At 39.5% G+C, this 25,808-nt stretch overlaps 1 protein-coding gene across 1 annotated transcript; it reads right to left on the bottom strand.

Annotated features, from left to right (window-relative positions):
• Positions 1–42: 42 nt before the first annotated feature.
• begain (brain-enriched guanylate kinase-associated) lies at positions 43–19,550 on the bottom strand. Its single transcript, XM_073827492.1, has 7 exons — positions 19,528–19,550; positions 19,019–19,231; positions 11,818–11,979; positions 11,192–11,258; positions 6,457–6,564; positions 5,996–6,079; positions 43–2,743 (listed from the first exon to the last, which is right to left on the bottom strand). Exons 1-7 carry the CDS (start codon positions 19,548–19,550, stop codon positions 1,550–1,552), a joined length of 1,851 nt encoding a protein of 616 aa, XP_073683593.1. The 3' UTR covers positions 43–1,549.
• Between the last annotated feature and the right edge of the window lie 6,258 nt (positions 19,551–25,808).

Genomic DNA, 25,808 nt, shown 5'->3' with positions numbered 1-25,808 from the left:
GTCTGTGTCTGTGTGTGTGTGTGTGTGTGTGTGTCTGTGTCTGTGTGTGTGTGTGTCTGTGTGTGTGTGTGTGTGTGTGTGTCTGTGTCTGTGTCTGTGTCTGTGTGTGTGTTCACATCTGCTATTATAATAACATTCAGGTAAAAACCTCCACATTATGACTGAGATCTGCATTGAAAGGCATCACAGGGAAACAAACAGTGAATTGAGTTCGTTACTGCAGCTCATCACTCACTTTTGGTCTATATATTGATATAAAGCATAAATTCACCTCATTTACATGCTGTATGTACATTCCTGGTGTACCCTGTAGATAAACACAGTGTTAGGTGAAAAATATTAGTGTTTGAAAAGCTTCAATATCACTGACCAGCTTTGGCAGCTAGAAAATCTCCTGAATAATGAATAATGGCGTATGTTGATCTGCTGTTTCCTAAAGATGAAATATTAACAATTTGGTCCAAATATTTACAATCAGATGATGTTTAAACACAGGAGCCGCTTTAGTAAAAGAACAAACTGGATTATGACTTTCATGTAAAAAGAAAATGATTCAGATTTGACCTGGTGAGTCAGATGGAGAAATCTGAAGAATCACAAGCTTAATTAGTTACTGTCTTCTTTAAACTGAACTGTCTTATTTCTGTGCCACCGCATGGATGATGTTTAATCACAAAATCAAAGATTCAGCTAACAAATATATACAATTATTGTATAAAAAAAATAAAAAAAAAATAAAATTGAAATAATACGGGAACTCAAAACCTTTTCTCATGTTAATTCATTTTATGTATTCCTTATTATATAATAAAATATTATATATGTGACCCTGGAGCACAAAACCAGTCTTGAGTTGCACAGGTATATTTGTAGCAATAGCCATCAATACATTGTATGGGTCAAAATTATTGATTTTTCTTTTATGCCATTAGAATAAAATCATTAGGATATTAAGATCATGTTCCATGAAGATATTTTGTAAATTTCCTACCGTAAATATATCAAAACGTAATTTTTTTTTAGTAATATGCATTGCTAGGAACGTCATTTGGACGACTTTAAAGGCAACTTTCTCAATATCTAGATTTTTTGCACTTTCAGATTCCAGATTTTTACATGTTGTATGAATCTCAATTTCCAACATTTACCCTTATGACTGGTTTTGTGGTCCATTGTCACAAAATTTATTTTTTATTATGACAATTTATTTATAATATTTTTTATTTTAATATTATATATATATTTAATATATTAAAATTTAAATATTACGGCAACTCAAAACCTTCTAATGATAATTCATTTGAGGTATTCCTTAAATGATTTATTTGGTTAATTTCAGATTTTTTTTGGTTTATTTGATGCTGCTACACAACATTGATCTGTTTGTCTAAACCTGACATGGCAACTTCTGATTCAACCAATCACGTGAGCTTGGGGCGGGACTATCTGTGTGATTGACCAATGAGGAATGAGGAACTCAAAGGACAGTAGGAGTGTTTGGAAAGGCAGAAATGACACACTTCAGGTGTTTACTGCTTTTTACAGACTGTTAGTTCAGCAGCGTTCCATACAGCTGTGCTTTAGTCAGACTGTCTTTGCGACTGAGTCCGGCGTTCCCAAACTTTTGCTGCTGCGGTGTCTTTTTCTGAGCTCCAGGGCTTTTATGATCCTTATATTTCTGCACGTCCAGACCCTGGTTTAGTGACTCCGCTGAACTGCCGGGACTTTCATCTGCGTAGTCTCTCTGTAAAGCGTCTTTAGTCGTGTTCTCCTTGTCTTTGGCGTTTTCAGTTATGAAGAAGCTGCTCGTCGAACCCTTTGAGCAAAACATCCGTCCTCTCTCGGCCTTCAGCGCATTCAGACTCATCTTTGGGTTCGACGCAGGACTGGATCCCGCCGACGCAGCGAATCGCAGATCTGGCGCTCGCCTGTGGAAGACGTCGTCTTTATCCCGGAAGCTGTTGTAAAGGGGAGCCGGTTTGATCTTTGTGGGGCTGAGAGTGAAGCGGCGCTCTGAGAAACTGAAGGGTGAGAAGCTGCTGACGTCCTCCACGCTCATCTGCCGCCAGCCGTCCGTCAGGTCCGTGGGATCCGGGATGTGGACGTGACTGTCTCCAGAGGCGCTGTAGCCGGGTCGGTCTTTCTGTGAGCCCACGTGCTGGAAGCTGCTCGACTTGGGAAATCCTTGATGTTCCTTTCCATACGAGGATGAGTTCTCGTGCCAGTCGGTAAACAAAGCCTGCTGAGAGGAGGACGAACCGTGAACCTTCTCATCCGAGGCTGTGCTGCAGCTGGAATAACAGCTGGATGCGGGAAAAGATCTGAGGACGAACCCACGGAAAGGGTCTTTGTGCAGCGGGAAGCTCTCGTCATCCAGGTTGCTTTCGGTAGAAGATTGTCCTCGGATCCGTCCGCTGTGGTCTGCGCTCTGCCGTCTCTCCGGCCATCGGTCACGCCGCCGCTCATCGCTGGGACAGTAGAGCGCCGTGTCGCTGCAGTAGAGGTCAGATGATTTATACGCCGCTTGCCGCTGAGCTTTGTCCGTGCCGGATGGGAATTCCGGGACTTGCGGGCTCGGCGAGCGGGTGACCGGACAGCTTCTCCCGGGCTCGGGTTTCTCCAGGACTCGACCGATGACGGCGGTGGGAACGGCGTCCGAGTAGGAATGACGCAGCGCTGCGCTCCGGCCCCGACCCTGCTGCTCCATGTGGGAACTCACTCGCTCCTGAAGATCAGCCGGAAGCTACAACAAACACATGGAGAAACTCTTACCCTTACACACAGAAAGAATGGGAAATCATACTCACATCTTTATGTTATGGAGCCCCTAAACTCTTACAAATAAAGATTGTACAAGCGTGATTTGCTGTGATGACATACACTCTTAAAAATAAAGTTGCCAATTAGAAGAACCATTTTTGGTTCTACAAAGAACCATTCAGTCAAAGGTCCTTTAAAGAACCATCTCTTTCTTACCTTTTTATAATCTGAAGAACCTTCTTTCACCACAGATGTCAAAGGTTCTTCAGATGTCAAAGGTTCTTTATGGAACCATTAAGAGCCATTTTAGAAGAGCCATTTTTGGTTCCCCAAGGAACTGTTCAGTTAACAGTTCTTAAAAGAACCATTTTGAAGAACATTTTAAAAATCTAAAGAAACTTTTCTGCATTTGACAGGTTTCATGGATTTTCAAGGTTCTTCATGGAACCATCGATGCTGAAAAAGAACCTTTATTTTTAAGAGTGTAAAGGGAGGTGAAGGGGAAAAATATATGAAATCTCTCTCTTCTATAGTTCCCTCCCAACTACCCTGCTGAAAAAACAGCATATGCTGGTTAGGTATGTTTTGGTGCTGGAATGTCCTTGACCAGCAACATGACCAACATAAACCAGCTAAAAGCTTTTTCAGCAAGGTACACTCTTAAAAATAAAGGTTCTTTATTGGCATTAATGGTTGTAAGAACCTTGAACATCCATGGAACCTTTCAAATGCAGAAAAGTTTCCTTATAATCAAAAATGTTTCTTTAGATTTTTAAAATGTTCTTCAAAAATGGTTCTTTTAGGAACTGTTCACTGAGAGGTTATTTGGGGAACCAAAAATGGTTCTTCTATGGCATCACTGAAAAAACACCCTTTTGGAAACCTTATTTTTACAGTTTTTTACAGACGCTAGGACACATTTCTCAATACTTAGGTCACTTTTGCAAAACTCTTCAGACAATTCTCCTAACCGACTTTCAGCTTGGCAAAGCAGTTCATTTCACATTCAAAATGCATTACAACTACCAAAACACTTTATTCAGGTCTCAAATAAACTCATTCTTCCAGAACACTAGCAACGGTTGACAGCCGACAAACACACTTTGTCACCCACAAAACAATGAGCTAAAAAACACTAACAACATGTAGCACAGCGTTGCCAGATTGGAAATGTCCAAGTATCGTACCAGAAGCTCAAAATTATCGTATTTGGGAGAAAATTATCGTATTTGAGTCAAACGTTCAAAATAAAGATATTTATCTAGATGTTACAGCTATTTATCCTTTTCAGCACTCATTTTCTATACTTTATTGTTAAACTAACAACCTCAGTTTTGAAACAACTGACCTAAGTGCGACAGGAACGTCAACTTGTGCTCGTGAGAGAGAGCCATTCTCCACGATGATATTGGTTGAGAAGACGTAAGATTGGATGAAAGACATGCGTAACGCCACGTTCACGTCTCCTCACAATCATGAAGGTAGACGTAGGATCCACACAGCTAGATCTTTGAGAATAGAAGCTCTATAATTACAACGACCGTGGTGTCACAAAATTCTGAAATTATCGTACATTGTGGTATTATTGATCGTACATCGTACAGAGGTCAAAATTATGGTACAAATACGATAATTATCGTACATCTGGCAACACTGATGTAGCATTACACAGGGTTTTCTTGTGTAAAACAAGGGCACATCTCTGTTTATAATTGCAATATGTATTGTTTATAACTACAATATATGTTACTGGAATGAATCAGACATGATGCAGAATTCATCAATATTTGATGTCGTTTATTTATTTTTATTTTTTTGCACTAAGTAATTCCAAAATACAAGAATTTGTAGACACACCATCCACTGATACAGATACAATAGTAATGCTAATCTACTCGCATTTTTAGATTTGAAATATGTTTCAATAAAATATTGCTGTTGAATTTTGCTGTCTTATTCCGTTTTGCATTACGTTATTGTTTTGAACATAAGTTTAACAGTTTTGAAAACAGTATGTAAGCATGTGCAAAATGTCCTGTACGTACACAGATTTTTGTCAGTTGTTGTGTCTGAGTGAGAAAAGAATTCATGAAATTTGAGAGATGTAGTCACTGAATGCATTTTGTCCCAAAACAATGATAATTGATCCTCAGTTTATCCCACATAGACTTCTGTTGTGCTCACTGTGTCAAGAGTTTTGCAAAAGTGACCTAAGTATTGAGAAATGTGTCCTAGCATCTGTTAAAAACTGTAAGAGTGTATAGCATTCCCACAAGAAACTTGCATTCACTCACAAAACTATTGCATTGCTTGAGTCCTCTGCACAATCTGACTTTGCTGGTTTGGTCTGGCCAGAGGAGAACTGACCCCTGACTGACCCTGGTTTCTCCAGAGGTTCTTTATCTCTGGCACCAGTGGATGTTTGGTTCCTCGCCGCTACTTTGGGGACACTTCATTTTCTGGCAATCTAGTCAACATCGCTGAATCAATGATGAACTGACTTTAACTGAAATGTTGACTCTTGACTATTGTCCTCTTGCTTTATTGACAAACAGTTTTGCTGTTTAATAGTGTAAAGCTGCTTTGACACAATCTGTATTATAAATAGTGAAATATAAATTAAGGTGACTTGACTTTCCTCCAAGAAACTTGCATTCGCTCACAAAACTTCTACATTCTCTTGCACTATTGCATTCCCACCAAGAAACTTGTATTTGCTAATAAAACCTCCTTTATTCTGATGGATGTAACGGGTACATATGATGAATCCTATGAAGAAAACCTCCATCTGACCTCCTCATCCTCTGAAGTCCATCTGAAGGACGATGGGAAGAGTGTTCTGTTCTGTCTGTGATTAACAGTACATGGAGCATAACTGTAAACGCACTCCATCAGAAATAAAACCAGCGCATTTCTCTTTGCCACCATCAAACAAAGCACAGAGAGTTTATATTCAAATGAAACCCGTCTGGCCTCTGGCAGAAAGAGACAGAAAGAAACCGATGCATTTTAAGCCAGCGCCTGCAGAATGAAAATGGAAAGGATTCGCTGCGCCTCCGTGTTTCTTTAAGGTTGTGCTATTTTTAGGCTGAGTTTCCCTCTGAGAAAGAAACCAGCGGTGTGTGTGTGTGTGTGTGTGTGTGTGTGTGTGTGTGTGTGTGTGTGTGTGTGTGTGTGTGTGTGTGTGTGTGTGTGTGTGTGTGTGTGTGTGTGTGTGTGTGTGTGTGTGTCGTACCTCGGACAGTTTGTGCGCTCTGTAAGGAGATTTTCCACACTGGAGCAGTTGAGCCGCCAGATTACAGTCTTTTCTGTACAAATCCTGTGGGAAAAGCAAACTATCAAACATGATTTAATTTAGCAAATGATCATTTAGTGTACAAATCTGAGAGAGAATCTAGACAACATCTCTGACTCAATGGACCCTAACTAGTGAACCTAGAGAGAAATCAAGTGGATGCTGAAGCACCAGCTGCTCCAGACCTCCAGATCACCGTCTCAAGACCAGAAGCTGATCAATATTAGCTGAAACCTGTCAGAAACCTTCAAAGAACACTTCCTGCTGGGAGAGGATGGTTCCTGAGAGCCGGTAGGGATGTGGACACTTTGATGAAAACCATCAGATTTCAGATGAAGCTGTGAAGGTGTCTCTAGCCTGAGGATGATGGAAACATTCAGCTTGTCGTCTGTCATACGTACGTTATCCTCTCGCAGCTTCTGGATGGTGATGTTGGCCTCCATCAGGTGCTTGTTCAGCGTGACGATCTCTCGACTCAGAGATCTCTTCTCCTCTTCGTGATGTTGAGTCTGGAACACGAAAGCCAACATGAACGCTCTACCGTACTAAACTACATCATCGTCCAGCTCTAATCTGAGGCGTGAAGATATGAGGATATCATAAACATTATCCTAATTTGAGCTGATGTTAAACATCTCTAATTAATCCAATCAGCGATTTCAATAAACCCAATAAACATCAGCGATCATTGTTGTGTAGATCACAGCCGCTTCAGTTCAGCCTGTAATTTCTGCTCATTAATCAGTTGAGTTTCTTAAATCCACACGTCTCTATCAGATCTAGAAGCATCTTTTTGTGCAATTGATTGTTTGTTTGAATGAAAATCCCATTATTTCTACAGCTCACATTCATTGAACAAACCATGTGGAGCATCTGAAGTATTTGCATGTGATTAATGGATTTAATGCGACAGGATTTATATCTGCATAGACCTCGTTCTGTTAGGCCCTTGTGTTAATATGATTAACACAAACAGACACTCGCTCTCATGACGGATGTATAGGCTATAGTCTGCGAAAGAGCTTTAATAGAAACCAGAATCAAACACACATGCACCAGTGTTTCATGATGTCTATAGTTCAAGCTCAAATAAGATGATTTAAATGTTCGCCGACTGAAATTATGCGATAAGGCTGAATAAATGATAGCAAACAATGACATGACACGATCAAACAGAGGCGTGCACTAATGATCAAACATGTGGTCAGTGTGGAAACATTTAAAACTGGCCGAGAAAGACACAGAAATCAAGCAGCGACAGCGAGAGACTGTTTAGAAGCGCATCGCATGTCTTCATGAGAAGAGAAAGGTTACTGTATGATGACTGAAATCATCCATTAGTCAATCAACTCCAGAACGTTCTGTTGTCTAATACACCAGACACCAATTGTGTTTATTCTGACAGCAGCTCCTTAGCCAGGGTTCAAAGACCAAAGATGACAATCATTCACAAATCTGCAAAAAGTAGGACTGAGGTCTTCTTGCGGGTTTACCACTAAATAAAAGTCAACATTCAGAAATGTTAGTATTGTCATTTTACTGTTGTTCTGGCAAATAAAATAAAAAAGAAAGACAAAAATAATGCTAACAATCATTCCAACAGCTCCAACATTCTCCTTTGCTCAGCAAGGCTGCATTTATTTGTACATTTAAAACACATGCCTGATTCAAGAAGAGGCTCTTAAAAATGGCCAAAGAATATTATTTTACTTGTTATACTTATTAATTTTAAGTTAAATTGTGGTTTGTTGGTAGGCTATAATGTCTACTAGAATGTTAAAAATGTTCAGTGTTAAATACATATTTTTACTTTTTTCTTTTTTTAAAGCAAGACAAAACTGTAAAAGCACATTTTGGCTATTTAATTTATGCAATGGTAAAAAAAATAAAAAAAAATAGGCAAAATACATAGGGGCCTTCAGACAAGAATTTTTATTCCGGTGTGTCCCTAATTCAAATGAATAGTTAATTTCTCCTGATGAAAACATCAGTTCACTAACACTCGTGTGTCATTTCTAGACAGCAGTTGTTCATCAGAGATCAGCGCTGGACTGAACGAGTGATGGACTGAGATTGTTCCTGAATCACAGGTACGTCTCCAATCATCTCTCTACACCTCAATTACTGCTGTGGTTTGTATGATGTTGTTTCTATGGCAACACCTGTCAATCATGGTCATGTGACCTGCACTGATGTTTCACCTGAGCGCCTTTTGACTATTTACTGAGTTTTACATTGGAGTTTATCGTGTGTGTGTGTGTGTGTGTGTGTGTGTGTGTGTGTGTGTACCTGGTATTCATCACGTTATGGGGACCAAATGTCCCCACAAGGATAGTAATACCAGTAAATTTTGACATTTCTCAGTTCCCCATGAGGAAACAGGCTTATAAATCATGCACAATGAGTTTTTTTGAGGAAGTAAAAGTGTGCACAATCTCCTGTGAGGGCTAGGTTTAGGTGTAGGGTAGGGTTAGGGCCATAGAAAGTACGGTTTGTACAGTATAAAAACCATTACGCCTATGGAATGTCCCCATAAAACATGTAAACCCAACATGTGTGTGTGTGTGTGTGTGTGTGTGTGTGTGTGTGTGTGTGTGTGTGTGTGTGTGTGCGTGTGTGTGTGTGTGTGTGTGTGTGTGTGTTTCTGGTCGAGTCTCAAATCCCACATGAGCCAATTACACAAGAACTGAAAGCGATGAGACCCAAAGTGTCTTTAAGCAGCGTCCAGTGTGTTTCTGGAGGCTGGCTGTGCTTTAGACTGAATGTAGATGTCGTCTCTGAGGTTAGAAAGAGCTGAATGTGGATGAATGACCGTCGTGAGGCTCTGTACATCTATACTGTTTGGCCGTATATGAGATGCTGCGGCTGCCATTTCTTCTGCTGCGGATCAAACAGGATTTGAACACTGATGCGTGTCTCTGCGCCACGTCTCTGGAGTCTCATTTGTGTTTTCTCTGAGAAACTTGGACTAATGAGGACACCGAAAACGGCACATTCAGGAAAAACACTGAAACGCTCGACAGATTCATTAGACGGGTTGAGTCCTGAGCTGCAGTGGAGCGTCACGCCTAATGAAACTTCAGAAATCAAGATTTACTAGAGATGCAAAATGATCCAAATGTAGTGACTTTACAAATATCTGCCACTGGCCTCAAAAAATCAACTTAACTCAAAAGGAAAACTTGATTTCTGACGTTATGAACTCCATTTTGATCAATTTCTCAGAAAAACAAGATTTCTTATCTTGCCATTTTGCACGTCCATTAAATGTATCTTGCTTTAATAATCTTTGGACATTTCCACTGAAAAAAAAAAAACAACAACAAAAAACTAAAATATGGAGGAAAAACATGAGTCTCTGAACACTCGTCCTATTCATCTTAAGCAGTTTATAACTTTATAACTCTAACTGTTGTTGTTGTTGTTGTTGTTATTGGTTTATTTTCAGTTCACAATGATTTATGTCACTCGACGCTGTGCAGTTCATTCTGGGATTTCTCGATCGGATTGTCCCGTCGGCTCTGACCTTCATTTCTACTCTTTGACTAACTTTAAATTGCATATCAAAAAGGTTCTTCTCGTTCACAATGTATTTCTGTTCTGAGCTCATCTTCAGTGCGTCCTGCTGATTTTCCACATCAAGAGCCGCAGCTTTGAGTCTTTCTAAACCGGTCTGCTTCAGATGATCAGACACTAAAACAGCATGCCATGTCTGATAATGAATATTTGTTCGCAACTTGCTCCCTAATCTCCATTGTAGATTTGAGAAATATTGTTGCCTTTTTTACAAATTCCTTTTGTTTCTTTTTTTGAAAGTTGCTTTGGATAAATGTGTCTGTTAAATGCATAAATGTAAATGTAACATTTCTACATTTTTTCAATTTATGAATGTCAACATATCTGACAAACAAGAAATGCAGCAGCAGTTATTTGAGTGAAATAGTCCATTTCAAACCATCTATAAATGCATGATCATCCAACATGCCAAGTTAAAGAAATAGAGTAAAGCCACCCCTGTTGAAAAAACAGCGTATGCTGGTTAGGTATGTTTTGGTGCTGGGATGCTGGTTTTAGCTGGTTTATGCTGGTCCTTGACCAACAACATGACCAGCTAAGGACCAACATAAACCAGCTAAAACCAGCATCCCAGCACCAAAACATACCTAACCAGCATACACTGTTTTTTCAACAGGGATGACAGACAGTCAGTTATAATGGATAGCTTCAGGATGGTGAGAATCTAATATCTTGTTGAATGAAACTCTGGTCTGCAGCAGATGGACAATCATGTCTGTTATTAAGGCCTGAAATGATCAGTCAGAGCTGAAACCACACAAAATCATTTCACAGCCCGTCTTTGTGCATTAAGCCCATGTTTAGATTTTGTAAATGGCTTTAAACTTTAATCGGATTTAAGATCTTTAGACTCGCTGAACCGCAGCTCAGACTCACGCTTTCATTACGAGACGATCGCTGCGCTCCGGCTCTGATCGTGTAATCGCTCCGAGAGTCAGAAACTGCTGCGGTTATTGATCTGCGTCTCTCTCCATCTCCTCCTTCATTTCTGCTGTTCAATTGTTCAGAGAGCAGCACTTGTTGATCACCGCACAAGAGTCAAAGCTTTCAATATTCTTCATATAACTGCTGAAAGTGCTTCAACACGTCAGTCGCTCTCGATAACTGCTAAACTCAGAAAAACTGAAGAAGATCTTGTATAAGAGTGGTTCTGTGTGATCTGGTGATAGTGAGGATCTGTTCAGCGTTTGTCTCTGAAGAGTTACTGTGATGATTTATGATAAAGCATCATCAGCGTCTGAGATCTAAACAAAGGGACGCATGCTTGATCATTGAGCGATAACGAAGCAACCAAACAAACAATTTATCAGTCACTCTTTGGGCTGTTTGAAGTCATTTCCCTGCTGAAAAAACTGCTAAAACCAACCCAGGCTGGTCTTAGCAGGTTTTAGCTGGTGGTCTCCCGGCCTGACCAGCTAAGACCAGGCTGGGAAACTGGCCCAAACCCCTCTAAAACCAGCCTGCTGACCATCTAAAACCAGCCAACCAGCTTAGCCTGGTTTTAGCTGTTTTTTTCACCAGGGTTGGTTTTAAATGAATCTTCAGATGAGGGTCTCTTACCATTCGGTGGATTTTCTCCTCCATGTCCTGGTTTATTCTCTGTAGAGCTGCATAGCTGCTTTGAATCCTGCAGGAGAGATGATGAAGATGATGAAGTCAGACACACACACATTTGTCTGTCATGAGTTTATACTGGGAATGATAGTTTCTGGACTGGTGCAAAGGGGTGGAAAATCTCTGATACATTTCCAGAAACTTCCAAAAACTTTCTGGAAGGTTTCAGAAATTTACTGGAAATGTTCCGCTTTTTGCATTCAAGAATATTTTTTTTCTCCAGGTCTTTAGCTTTCATATTTTGTGCATCTGGTTAAGACTCATGGTGTTTCTGAGCATCATTAATTTAGACTCACATCTTAAAACATCGACACTGTTATTGAACTGAATTGAATCACACTGAACTGACCTACGCTAAATAACATTCTTGCCATTGGTGAACTGAACTCATTTCAAATTGATAAACACTCCTTAGCTTGCATTGACTCCATGAAGAACCATTGGTTTCCATTGAGCTTTATCATTTTAAAAAGGTTTTTAGATTATCAAAATGTTCTTCACAGTACGAAAAAAGTGTTTCTTTTCAGAACTGTTTACTGAAAGGTTGTTTGGGGATTGGTTGTTTCTCAGACCTGCGCAGTTTCTCAGTGAATTTGTCCAGTTCATCTTGAGCTCGTCTCAGCTCCGTCTCCAGATACTGACGCGTGGACTCGAACTCGCTCTGCAGCTGCTGCAGTTTGTGTGTGGTGCAGCCCAGACGTCTGCGCAGATCCTCCTTCTGCTCCTGCAGCGAACTACACACAGATCCTCATTTACTCCTCAACAACTGCTCTTCGACTCTCAGAACGATTGAATCTTCATTAAAACGGGTCACTCGCTCCACAGCAAACACACTCTGTGATCAAAAGCACTAAACATGATTTATACATGCGCTCGTGGAATATCCATGAATATGAAATATTGGAGTTATACTTTAATGACCCTCAAAAACATCAAATGAAAGAGAAATAATTATGATTGAGCCGTGTTCTCTCAGTCTGATTTCATTCCATTTATATCACATTCAACTGTATGTAAACGCTAAAAATATAATTGTTCTTTAAGAATCAACTTAAAGATAAGAGACTCTTTATTGCACATTTACCATGGTAAAATGAGGCCAAAAGAGAGCAAATAACAGGAATAGTGATGATGATGTGTTTCCTAAACTTGTGTTCTTCAACACGTGAACAAAACCCCATCGCAGGATCGGAATAGGATTCAGCCTTGCAGTTTCAGTTGAGGTAAATCTGATTTTCTATCATCTTTAATGCTGAGAATGGCGATACGCATCAGGAAACGGCTGTAACTGGATTTGAGCAGCGTTCACCTGCCTGATGGGATCGATCATGAGCGGGTCTGATGGGGTCTAATGGTTTCGGCCGTCAGAGAGAGAGCAGATGACATTTAGATGTAGAGCCTGATGGATGGACTGATGATTCAATGACTGTTCGATTTCAGACTCTTACCTCCTCTTCTGATGCTTACACCCATTTCTTGGTGCTTTTAGTGCTGTTTTCCCAATATAAATCTTTTTCATGTTTTCTCAGTGTGTCTCTGAGTGTTTCCTGCAGAGTCAGAGACAGACACACAGACGGCTGAACGAGTCAAGACAATTCAGTTTAACAGTCAGTTTTATAATCCTTACTATTTGTTAGTTTTAAAGCCCTCATTTAAATTTCAATTGAACAAATGCACTGCAGACAGATGTTTTGCTCCGTATTTAGTCTTGATTTTTAGTACAAATATATAAACGTTTTTTTAAATCAAAATACATTTACTTGCAAATGCAAGATGCAAATAACAGATAAGACTAGAAGTCTCTCTTGTTAAGGGTTATGCTTGATCTGAGCCTCTTTAGTTGTTGTCCTTGAAGTGTCATATATGAATATAAATATATATACACTACCGTTCAAAAGTTTGTGGTCAGTAAGACTTGTAATAGTCTTTAAAGAAATCTCTTCTGCTCATCAAGGCTGCATTTATTTGATTAAAGATACAGAAAATAAATAATAATGTAATATTGCAAAATGTTTTTACAATATAAAATAATGTTTTTTATTTTAACATACTTTAAAATAGAATTTATTCCTGTGATGAAAAGCTGAATTTTTATCAACTGTTACTCCAGTCTTCAGTGTCACATGATCCTTCAGAAATCATTCTAATATACTGATTTATTATTAGAATGATCAATGTTGGAGAATATCAACAGTTGTGCTGCCAAATATTTTTTGGAACCTGTGATTTTTTTTTTTCAAGATTCTTTCATGAATAACAAGTTTAAAAAGTACAGTGTTTATTCAAAATATAAATATTTTATAACAATGTAAATTATTTATTATTAACTTTTAATAAACTTTTAATTATTAACTTAATACATCCTTGGTGAATAAAAGTATTAATTTCTTAAAATAATTAAAAAAAAAAAAAAAAAAAAATGTACTGACCCCAAACTTTTGAATGGTAGTGTATATATATTCTTTTCAATGCTTTTTGATCATTATTAAATTTTTGCATTTATCATTTAAGTTTTTGATCATTTTATTTCATTTTAATAAGTGAATATTTTTGGATCCAAAATGACTTAGGAGGCCTGAGGGTTGAAACCAAACCAAGTAAAGTGGCACAGGTATAATGCTGAGCGTGTGACTGCATGTGTTTGCGGCGTCTCATTCAGGCGTGATAATGCTGTTGTATTTGCTCTGATGGGTCTAAAATAACAGTCAAGGAGTCGCAGTTACTGTGACTTTCACAAAAATGTCTCATTGACATTCAGACTCACGTGAATCACGTCATCAGATTCGCTCGCGGCGCTACAGAGACGTCATGCTGCATCGACGCTAGTGTCGCTACAGGAGATCAGAGAACCATCTGTCACATGACTAATGAGAAACGACACCCGCTGACACACACACACACACACACACACACACACACACACACACACACCAATAACACAAACTCCTTCCTTTTCAAGTCAAAAAATAGTCGTATCTCTGACAAATATTGTCCTATCCTAACAAACCACAAATCAAGTCAAGATTATTTATACACAAATCAATGGAATGCTTATTTATTTAGCTTTAGGACAATTTAAAAAAAATGTAACATTATGACCAATGTTGGGGAAAGTTACTTTTAAAATTAAATCATTACAATATTGAGTTACTATCTAAAAAAAACTACCTAATTACATTACTTAGTTACTTTTTATGGAAAGTAATGTGTTGCGTTTGTTTTTAAATCTGGGCAGGGCTTGCTTGTTTTTAATATAAAAAGTTATATTTTTGGAAAATGTAAAAACCCTCTCACACCAAAAGCTTCAGGCTTAGAGAAAAGTGAATTGACGTCTGTACAGTAGACCGCAGAAGAACAAATGTCAACTCTTCAGAAATAAAACAAAAACAAATGTTAGATTATCTTGAGTCATTTTTGTTTAGTCTGGATGAATTGGATCATCGAAGGTCGGCAGCAAAGACATCGGTTAATAAAATGGGATTAAACACATAAAGGATAGTTGTATTTAACATTTAATTATTGCAGGTTTTTATTCATTTTGAGGAACACTGTATCTGTTTTTTAGTGAGTGAGATGAATTAATGCATGTTCACATTTATTCTAGAACTAAAGTAACATCTTACTCACGATTTCTCTCAGCATGAGGACAGGAGAGCTTTTAATCAATAAATGGGGGAAAGTAACTGGCGTTACATATTTGAAAAAGTAACTCAGATATTTTCTTGTCAATTAAAAAGTAATGCGTTACTTTACTAGTTACTTGGAAAAAGCAATATTATTACGTAACCTGCGTTACTTGCAATGCTTTTCCCCCAACACTGATCATGACTGGTTTTGTGGTCCAGGGCCACATAATTCATACCAATGTGCTTTCAATTTATTTTCTTAAGGCACACTTTAAGTGCTTCTTTGCGCAGTGTTCACTGTATAATTAAATGTTTGTCAAAACTGTGTTTAGTTGTATGATTAGCATTAATGTCAGCCGCAGGTGTATATAGACTGCTGTCCCTTTAAGAACTCTTGCTCGGATCCAATACAATGATACACGTCTGGGTTCTTTCTCCGCTGTTTTTGTTCACTAAAGACATTAGTGACTGTGTTTATGAGGATGATTGCTAAGACATATTTTGATATAATTTGGTGTGTATGTCTGTTGAAGCTCATGTATACACCAAACTTCACTTCATGAATGATGATTTTGGACGAATGTTCAATTGAACCAACCCTTCCTGTGTCTGTAATGCTCACTTCCTGTCTGTCTGACACACTTGCGGTTCTTCAGTTTGTTCTTGAATATTTTAATTTTAAAAAAGGCCCGCAGCAGAAGAAGCTCTGAATTGTTTGCATCAGGTGTGTTTGTGTTTGTTGCTCTGGATCTTTGGATCATGTTTTTTTATTAGTGGCTTCACTCTTGTTTTTTTCTCTTGGTCTGTTTTCTCTCATTCTACACACGTCAGTGGAACACACACTTTAGATCTCGATCCCGACGGGTTTGTGAGCAGCTGGAATATCAAATCAACATGTAGTGCAGTTGAAGAGCAGCGATACGACAGACGCCGCTGTCAGAACGACTGTCTGATTCACATCAGAAATCAGCGCCGCTACAGGAAGCTCTCAGTGTGCTCAACAACAGATGGCATGATGGGAAATCACTACTCGCTGAAGGTCTTTCTCTAAAGCAAAAGCTTTCATTCAGGCAGGGAAACTCAACTAGAACCAGCAGCTTCAGATGAACACAAGATCCGCTTTTATTCCGACTGTCGATGGATGCAGATATTTACTTGCGTTTGATTTTTTGTCATAGTGAACATATTTGCATCCAAGAAAATGAAGCAACAGGCTATACAGAGGTGGTCACCACTCGTCTCAATCACCAAAAGCAATAGATTTTACATTAATTTAGGGATTCACAATCTATTATTTAGCTGCAAACATTTGCTGAAATTTTAAGGTAATATTTCAGTTATTTAACAACACATTTGCCTGTTCATGTTTCTCTGATTTCAGCCCTGGTGAAAAAACCAGCTAAAACCAGCTACTTCCCACTTAAACCAGCTATAGACAGCCAATCAGCCTAGGCTGGCATTATCTGTTTTTTTCAGCAGGGAGATGAATGCAAATAATTATCTCACAATAATATCTATGCCTTTAGTAAATAGACAGATTGAACCTTTATATAAAGCAAAACTATTGTTTTACATACAATTGCAATCGAAATTATTCAACCCCCCAGTGACTGCAGTACTTTACAAATACAAGCTTTTGTGAAGATCCAGGACTTTATAAAAATTGCATCTATAACAGATTACTGGTATATTAAAAGTGATAATGTCAATATATAATGTGATGTTTTTGAGTTCTAGGATTTTTTAATAACACAACTATGTCATAATTATTCAACCCCTGTTCAACATTGCTGTTTTTTGGTCAGTTATTTTTATGGTGAAGAACAAAATTGTCTTAAAACACAATAAAGCCTTTAAAAACACTATTAAAAACAGAATGAGCTTGAGCTGTTACACATACATACAGTTAGTCCATGCATATGCTGAAGCTGAGTAGCAAATACGGTAAAGTCAACAGAGCTCTCACAAAATCTATAGAGAAGAAATGGTTTTATTATAAAGTCTAAGGCTGTATGAAGATTTTCAAGAGATTTAAAAGTTCCTAGAGACACAGCTGGCAGCATTATTCTTTAGTTTAAAGTGTGTTGTATCAGAAAACCTTTGAGGGCGTTGAACAAAAAAGCACAATATCATAAAATGTTTGATCAGAGCAACTGAGAAAAACCTGCAATGTACAGCCAAAGACTTTCAAGATGACCCAACGAAAGGAGGAAAAACATTTCAATGCAGAGTATAAGATGAACACAAGACAAGTATGGCCTTCGTGTTGAGACATCTTGCTGAATAACACTCTTGACCAAGAAGAACAAAAAGAATATCCTAAAATTCATCTGGGTAGACCTGTGGAGTTCTGAAAGAATGTTTTTTGGAGTGATCTGACCAAACTGGAACTTTTTGGACCCATGGATCAGTGGTATGTCTGGTGCAAAAAAAAGGCAAAACTTGTAAGCAGAAGAACATCATCTCCATCGTCAAACATTGAGGTGGATCAGTCCTGTTATGGGGTTGTTTTACTTTAGCAGGAAGTGGAAAACATGACCGTATGAAGGACATCCTGGATTCTTTAAAGTATCAGACCATTTTGGCAAGAATTGTGATGCCTTTGGTGCAAAAACTGAAGCTGATGATCAGTGGACTTTCTTGCAGGACAGTCATCCCAAAGTAAACATCCAAATCTACTTAAGCTTGGTTCAGGGATCAGTGATTGAATGTTCTTGAGTGGCCTGTTCAGTCTCCAGATTTAATTCTCTGTTCAAATCACCAGATTTTACTTTTGGGGGTTAAATAATTTTGAACATGAACATTTAGAGCCAATTTAATTTTCTTTCATTAGTCATCAACTTACATTCTCAAAATTACTCAAATATGTATGAATAAACTTTCTCTACTAGTGTTCTGATGCCTTTGTTGAATTGTTTTCACAAAATTGTGTTCTCTGCAGCAAAATGTCTTGCAGGTCAAGGGGGTTGAATAATTTCGATTACAACTGTACATGCAGCAGATTAAATACCATTCACTCAACAAATAACAACACAAAACTGAGCCTGAAAACCGTCATTTGTTCATGCCGCAATGCATGCTGGGATTCAGATTTTCTCTTTTTTTAAGGACTTCAGTATTTGGGCTCCCGCTGAACTGCAGCTTTTAAAACTAGAGCCCATTCATCAGCGATGTGCACAGATTCTCTTTAAAGTCATGATGAAACGGAAACAGACAGGTCATTTATTTCATATGATGACAGAAACAGATTATTGAAAAAGATAAATGTAGGTTAGAGACTTGCCAGTTGTTGATTAGATGTTCAAATGTGGGCATGGCATTTAAAAATGGAGGCGGATCTGAATGCTTCGCAGTGGATTATAAGAAAGCCACGGATTTAAAGAGAGCTAATGTTTTGAGATTTGAGGAGATCTACAAACGACACAAATGAGAAGATTCACCGGAAGATTCAGTTATATAGTAATTTTCACAATAATGTCTATAACATGCATTTAAAAGGGTGATTTTTATTTCATGCCAGCATTAAAATAGAAATCTGCAGATTTGATTTACAGACTGTGCTGTAATATTTCAGTCTGTAAATCAAAATATGCTCCGTGAGCTGCATGAAGCGCCACGTGTTCCTGACGAAAAACATCATAAAAACAACCTGAAAATCCAAATCCTCAAAGTCTAATGAAGCCCCAGGCATTTCTGTTCTCCTGCATCTGAAACTCCCATTAGATGCTGCTCGCTGTGACACACGTGACACTGTTTACAAGAGCTGATGATGATCAAAAATGTGCTTAACTGTAGTGTGTGTGTTTGGTTGTGAGAAGGAAAAACTTTTGAAAATGTCCTCACAAAAAATAAACACAGTAAAACCGACTGAGAAAAGTGAAGAGAGAAGTCAGTCACGAGTCTTTCTGAGATATCATCAAACTCCATCAAATGAGAAGCATTTACTAGCAGAGATCACATTATAATGAAGCACAGAAATGCTACTATCAATGACAGCTGTGTTAACCTCAGAATAAGCCATCATCTGTCATTCTCCAGCAGTTCACCAGTGAAATCTCAGTCAGTAGAGCTGAGAGCAGAGAAACACAGACTGACATCTTAAACACAAACATGAAATCATGCAGCACCTCACACGCGTGTCACTCACCGTCTGTGAAGCTTGTCATGATCAGATGAGCGCGTGCACGCGTGTTCTACCTCTAAACACACGGCACCAGAACTGACTGAGACGCTACAGAGGATCCAGAGACAGACGGAGGAGGAGGGAGGAGGACAAACACGATCAACACAGAGGAGAAGAGAAGAGAACTGAAGAGAAGGAGCGTCTTTACCTGCTGCTGCTCGCGTCTCCATCAGAGACCTGAAGAAACATGAAGGACACTGACGATTATTCACATGATGGACAGCTGTCATCCACACATCACAGAAACCTTCTGCATTCAGGAGCCACTAATCACAGCTCGTTAATTAGACTTGCTCGTTTGAGACCAGCGCACCACATATTTGCATACGTTATGAAAGAAAGAACGTGCAGAGAGTAGCTATTAGAAACTAATTTAACACAGAAGCTTCATTCTGTATGATTTATAAGATGTTTTCCTCATGAGGACTAAAAAAAAGTCCCCACAAGGTACACATTTTTTAGTACTACTGTACTTGTGAGGACATTTGGTCGCCATAATGTAGGGAATACCAGTATACACACATACACTCACACACTGTTTCTCTGCAGTTTCAGTGTGTTCACACCTCGAGCAGCATTAATCTGAGACTAGCGTTGTTTACAAACCAAAACTGTCAAGTGGCAACAATCCACTATATTCACAAACACTGAGTAAACACCCGCTCACAGCTGAACGCCCATCATTCCCTGTCACACACTATTTCCTCACGGCATTTATTTTTGAGCAATAAAATCCCGTCACGCACACTGCCATCCACAAGATCTGAAAAACACATCTGCCCACCAGAGCTGATTCAACCCAGACTCACTATGCTTTGCTTCAGTCTGGTCTCGCTGCTCGTAATGCAAGAGGGAGATTATGATGAATTCTTCTATTCAGATGCACACAGTTGCTTTGGCAGTTACTCGATCTGCGATTCGTGTCGTTTCTATTGTTTTAGCACCGCACAGCCTTTATGACTGGCATTTGAGAAGGAGCACTTCCATAGCGAAAAGATCAAATGAATTATTAATACGGCTGCTGTTCCCCAGCAGATGAGAGAAGTGTGTCCAGACAGCGGCGGCTTCAGTGTGAATAATAGGAAACGCTGATGTATTTTTAATAAGTGCTGTCACAGAGCAGCGATGGACTCGATTACTCCTGCGACCTCAAAATAATCTTCGATAAGATGCCTTGTGCATTGTTTTAAAGAACGACATGTTTTAACTAGCGTTGGTGACTTGTCATTCCATACAGCAGGAAAACAAGTAAACAAAGAGTAACAGTATAAATATTCTAATCACTAGATTGTTAATGACTCCTAAATTTAGTTTAGCCACTATGGGTGCCAGGTCTTTTAGCGTTGTGGCTACCAGGTTGTTTCTTTCAAGAAGCTCTTAATACTACTCTTCAGCTCTTGGTCTGTGAACTGTCATTTGGTATGCAGATGCTACAACACAACAAACATGCAATAATGACTTCTATAGCTGTTGGTGTTGAGCCACTAAACAGAACAGTGTTGAGTCCTCAGTTCAAGAGGATTCATGGGTTACTCACCACGATGGCGCTCACAGTTGGTCTCGGGAGTGAGGTGGAGCGGTACGGTGGCCGTGGTGCTCCATCTGAGCGCTTCGAAGATTCTCCACTCAGCTGTAAAGTTCTCTTCTCCAAGTCTCGTGGAAGTGTGGAGCTCACTTCATCATCTCTCCTTACTCTGTCTATGTCCGTCTCTAGATAGGTTCTTCCTGAAGTTTCCATGATTGGCGGTTCTTGAGTTCTTCTAAGGGTCTCGCTGGCATCCAGTATCTTGCAGCTCGGCATGCACTTGGCCCACTTGTACACATTGTTGTCTCTGGAATCACAGGCAGAATCCCTACTGGAACCAAACCAAGGACTGGAAACTGGGGTCAAGTTTAGGCATTGGAGAGATGATGTTTGTGGACAAGTGACAGGCGACTCCTTCTGACGGACGGGCGCACCGAAGGCTTGCAGACACTCGGGGTTCAGGACCCTACACGTTACCTCATCAAGAAACTGAGAAAACTTGAGCTTCTCTTCAATCTTCTGCTCGAAATCCGATGACGCCGTTGAAGCTACGGAGGTGTCCTGACTCGACGACGAGTCCCTATGTCCCGCCACAACCTGCTCTGCTCCCTCCTGGCTCTCTGATCCCACCACACTGCCCTGATAGCTGTCAGAGTTCTGGTAGCCGGTCTCGGAATCGCTCGTACCCTCAGGTCGACTCGCCGAGCCGGCGCGCACCCGGAAAACCTCCTCGCTGTGCTGCTTAATGGTGCTCCGCAGTAGACAGGTGGCCCCTGAGCTCCAGCTGTTGGTGTCCCAGCTGTCGTCCTCACTGGAGCTGGCGCTGCGCTGACTGGAACTGGAGCTCCGGAGGCTTGGGGTGGAACTTCGCAGGCTGGAACTAGAGCTCTGCAGTTTCGAGGAGGTAGAAAAGCTCTTGAAGCTGGTCACCGAACCCTTTAGACTTGACAAGGAACCTTGCAAGCTGGAGACGGAGCCCTTCTTCAGATTGGAGGTGGAACCAGGCCTGTGCAGGGTGGGCGAGGAAAGGCTGGACGGACAGCGTGGCTGCGGATCTTCATCCAGGTCGCTCGGGCATCCAGAGAACACCGGACAAGAGACCGTGGAAGAACAGGAGCCGCGTTCCTGCCTGCTGGACGCCGTACTGGGCCTCGGCTGCCTCTTCAACGTGGACACCGCTCCGTTGACCGTAACCCCTCTTCCCGTTTTCGACGAGCCGTTCTGCATTTTCGCCTCCATTATTGGTGTGCGTAGAAAACTGGACCATGATGAGCTGGGCCGGCCTGATTTCGACAGCTTTCACGCCCCAAATGCATTTACCTCCCGTGACGAGGGCGACACAGTTTCTCAAACGCTCGCTCGGCTCGGCGGGGACAAACGCATACAGCTGTGAAAACATGCAGACTCACCCGTCATTATTATTAATATGGACACGCATTTCAAAAGTAAAAACACCATCTTTCTCAGTGGAGTCATAGCTAATAATCCCTCCATATGTGTTCTGGTAGAGCCTAACAAGAGTCCTGGTTAACTTTCCAGGTCAGTTGCTCTTTAGAGCAGGACATTGATCATGGTGCCACATGATGGACGGGATGTGGGGCAGAACTTGAGTTCCATAAATCGATTCCTCATTGGAGTTGTTGTTTAGAGTGTTAGAGCCGGCTCTGTGTGATCAGTATGGCTGGTTAATGTTGTCTCTCACTTTTAGATTAAACTATAGGCTGAAGGCTGTAGGCTGCTGTTAATGAAGCATCAGAACCTATTGCAGATGAACTAAAGTGAAGAAATGGAAAACATTCAAACTGATGATGTAAATGACTAACTGCAATATATATTCAGAGTAAACCAGAGACTAGCTAAAGGCAATGGGCTACCAGGTGTGGAAAAGTGATGTAAAGTGAAACTACAGTAATTAAAAAATGTAGATAGAAACTGTAGACACACTTTCCTTTCTCAAAACTCAAAACACATACACTCTTAAAACTAAAGGTTCTTTATTGGCATCAATGGTTCTATGAAGAAACATCCATGGAACCTTTCAAATGCAGAAAAGGTTCTTAATAGTCGAAAAGGTTTCTTTAGATTTTTATAAGGTTGTTCAAATGGTACTTTTATGAACTGCTCACTGAAAGTTTCTTTGGGAAACCAAAAATGGTTCTTCTGTAGCCTCACTGCAAAAACACCCTTTTGTAACCTTCATTTTTAAGAGTGTAAAGGAAAACTGATCCACTTGTGTTGAAGAGATTTTTAAGAGATCCTGGCTGGTATTTTTACATTTCCAAAAATGTCCAGGTTTTAGTTTTGTGCTCCTATTGTTTTAATACTTGCTGAAGGTAATGACTGAAAAGTAGTTCAACCAATAGGATGCAGGTATTCTACATAGTCAACCAATCATGGAATGGGAGAATGTGGGATCTGCAGAGAACAGGCAAAGCAAATGAAACCCATATAGACTATAGAGAGACCATCAATAGGAAAGCAAAGTCAAAACCTGTATTTAGACAATTTAGAAATCCCACCCAGGACATATCTGGGAAAATAAAGGACATGATCATTCAGTCATGATTTACTGTCCATCATGTTCTTCCAAACCTGTATATGCCTCTCTTTCTTCTGTGGAACATGAAGATATTTTAAAGAACACTGGGAACTAAAGAACTTTGGAGCCCACTGACTGCCATTGTATGGACAAAAAAAAAAACAGTGAGACATTCTGTGTTGCACAGAAGACAGAAAGTCATTCATGTTTGAGCGACATGAGTGTAAGTGAATGTTGACAGAATGATTTTTTGAGGTGAACAATCCCCTTAAGGTGGCTGGTTCAGTCTCTGATTAAAGGAAATGTACTGCGGTATCGACTGATAACAGCAAGCTATTGAATCAGTGACATCCTGAAGGCTGAAACTAAGAAACATCTGGCCTACCGGGCATCTAAAACATATATTTTGTGGTCTCTCAGGTCTTTGAGTGCCTATGGAGTCACATAAATTTAACAGGCAATTAAATGGAACATTGTTTAGAATGAGTGATGACTGAACTGTTGGAGTGAGAGCGGCTGGCGGATTCATCGATAGACGCGTCAATAGACCCTTAAGCAATATGCTGAGCAGCACATGGAGAGTTCAACACAAAAGAGTCTGTCTCACAAACGCAAACACTGAACATCTTGCTGAGGATGATCTCGGATGACGTCTGATCCGTGCTGCTGTTTGCAGATGCAAGGCATTAGTATGCAGAGTCAAACACCAACAGTGTGTATAAAACCTCTGTAGACGGAGAACATTAATATTACACTCATTTTACCTTTTTGAATAGTTGGGTTTATCTGAGCATACATAAGCTGTACATATAGTTTTCATTTGCATTGAGTGTCGTAGGGGAATATACATATTTTCATCTGCCGCTCAACTGTATAAATCGATAGGGATAAGAAAGATTAGCGTGTGATGGGCATAGTGTCATGCACAGTTTCCCCTTGTTTCTTTCATTTTTCTATCTTCTATGTAAAAGATTTTGAATCTCGAGGGAAATTCAGCTGCGGCGAGAGCGATCATTAAAGTCAATGGAGCAAAACCTCCTGTAGTGCGAGAAACGTACGCGCATGATTGCTGTTTGTTTTATGCTTTAGTGACGATCAATAACTGTCTTAAAGAAGCAAATGAAGAGATTCAGAAATCAGATACTCAGAAACCTCTGTGCATGTGTCTTATCTGAGTCTGAATCTGTACGATCATTGCAATGTACACGATCATAATTCTGTGAATATCTCCCATGTTATTGAGACTTCAGATGATTTGTCTCATCTCAATACCTCATTTATATTACATTTATGCATTTGGCAGATGGTTTTACCAAAGCAGCTCGGTTTGCAATGCAAGGTTGAATATTTGTTTCAGTTCAGTGCATTAATTGAAGAAATATACGCAATGTATGCTTGTATCCAGGCTTGTGCACAATTCAGAATTGAATTGAGAATGACTCCTAAATTCCAGTTCAATTCTTGAATTTGAACTGAATTTGAATTGATGTCAAAAACAGGATCTAGAATTACAATTCGAATTTGAATTAAAGGAAGCAGAATTGCAATTCAATACAAATTCAAAGAAATTCATATACATAAATGAAGTGTTTAACAATGAAGCTTTACAATATGTGTCAGATATGATTTCATTGCATATTCTATAAATGATATTAGTTTGAACTACTTTTACAGATTACATTGTGTTATTTGATTACTTTGACATGAAAGTAACATTTTGAACAAAACTAATCAAACATTGAGGGAGTAATTTATTTCAAGAATTTGATCATTATTTATATGTTGAAACAAAATGTATGCAGGGTTGAGGAGTGACTAGTTATGTGTAATGAAATTATGCTATTAAATTACAAAATTAATGTAACTGTATGTGAGATTCAACACATTCTTTCTGTTGTATGACTGTGTGGAATTGCCATGAATTTAATTCCACTTCCTGTCATTCCAACTCCAATTCAAATTCAACTTCCTGTGGGGCGGAGTCAATTCAATTCAAATTCCAACTCATGAATTGAATGGCGGCCGAATCTGAAATTCTGAATTGTGCACAAGCCTGCTTGTATCCAATGCAATTCTCTGAGTCAAACCCTACGACCTTGGCTCTGATTAACTTGAGTCTCTCGTCAGAATGTTTAAAATTCACTGATCATCTCTGGTATTAATGAGTTTTCATATGAGTTGTGCTGTCTCAGTTCTTCAGTGTCAGTGCTAACGTCATTGTGGAAATTACAAGACCACTGACTTAGAGAAAACTTTGGGAAAATGACAGTGCTGATATCAGGGCCGTCCTCCTTGATTTGAGTGTAACCTCAACACAGAGCCAGCGTTCAGTTGTACTGCAGTGACTCCAAACTTGGGAACAAACTTGAGAACTCATTAGTCACCTTGGCAAATGTGATATTGATAAATGTGCGTCTACCTGATCACAATCTCATTTCGTCATCCACAGCGACAACACAATCATACTAATATACTTTTAAAATCCGATTACTCTCGATTGAACACGATTGAAGCAGTCAATAAAACCACATTTTGGATGTCAGCTGGAAACTGATCAATCACATCTGAAATACTGAGTTAGTTTAGTTTGTGCACTTTCCCAATATTTATTGCATCAAAGCAGCTTTACAGAAAATAATGTGTAGTGACTGAGCCAAAGACAATTTTTATAATTGTTTTATTTTCTGCAC

Source organism: Garra rufa, chromosome 21, assembly GCF_049309525.1.
Source record: "Garra rufa chromosome 21, GarRuf1.0, whole genome shotgun sequence".
Taxonomy (NCBI): domain Eukaryota; kingdom Metazoa; phylum Chordata; class Actinopteri; order Cypriniformes; family Cyprinidae; genus Garra; species Garra rufa.
The sequence above is the reverse complement of the archived record's forward strand: the minus strand, read 5'-3'. Positions and strand labels throughout refer to the sequence as shown.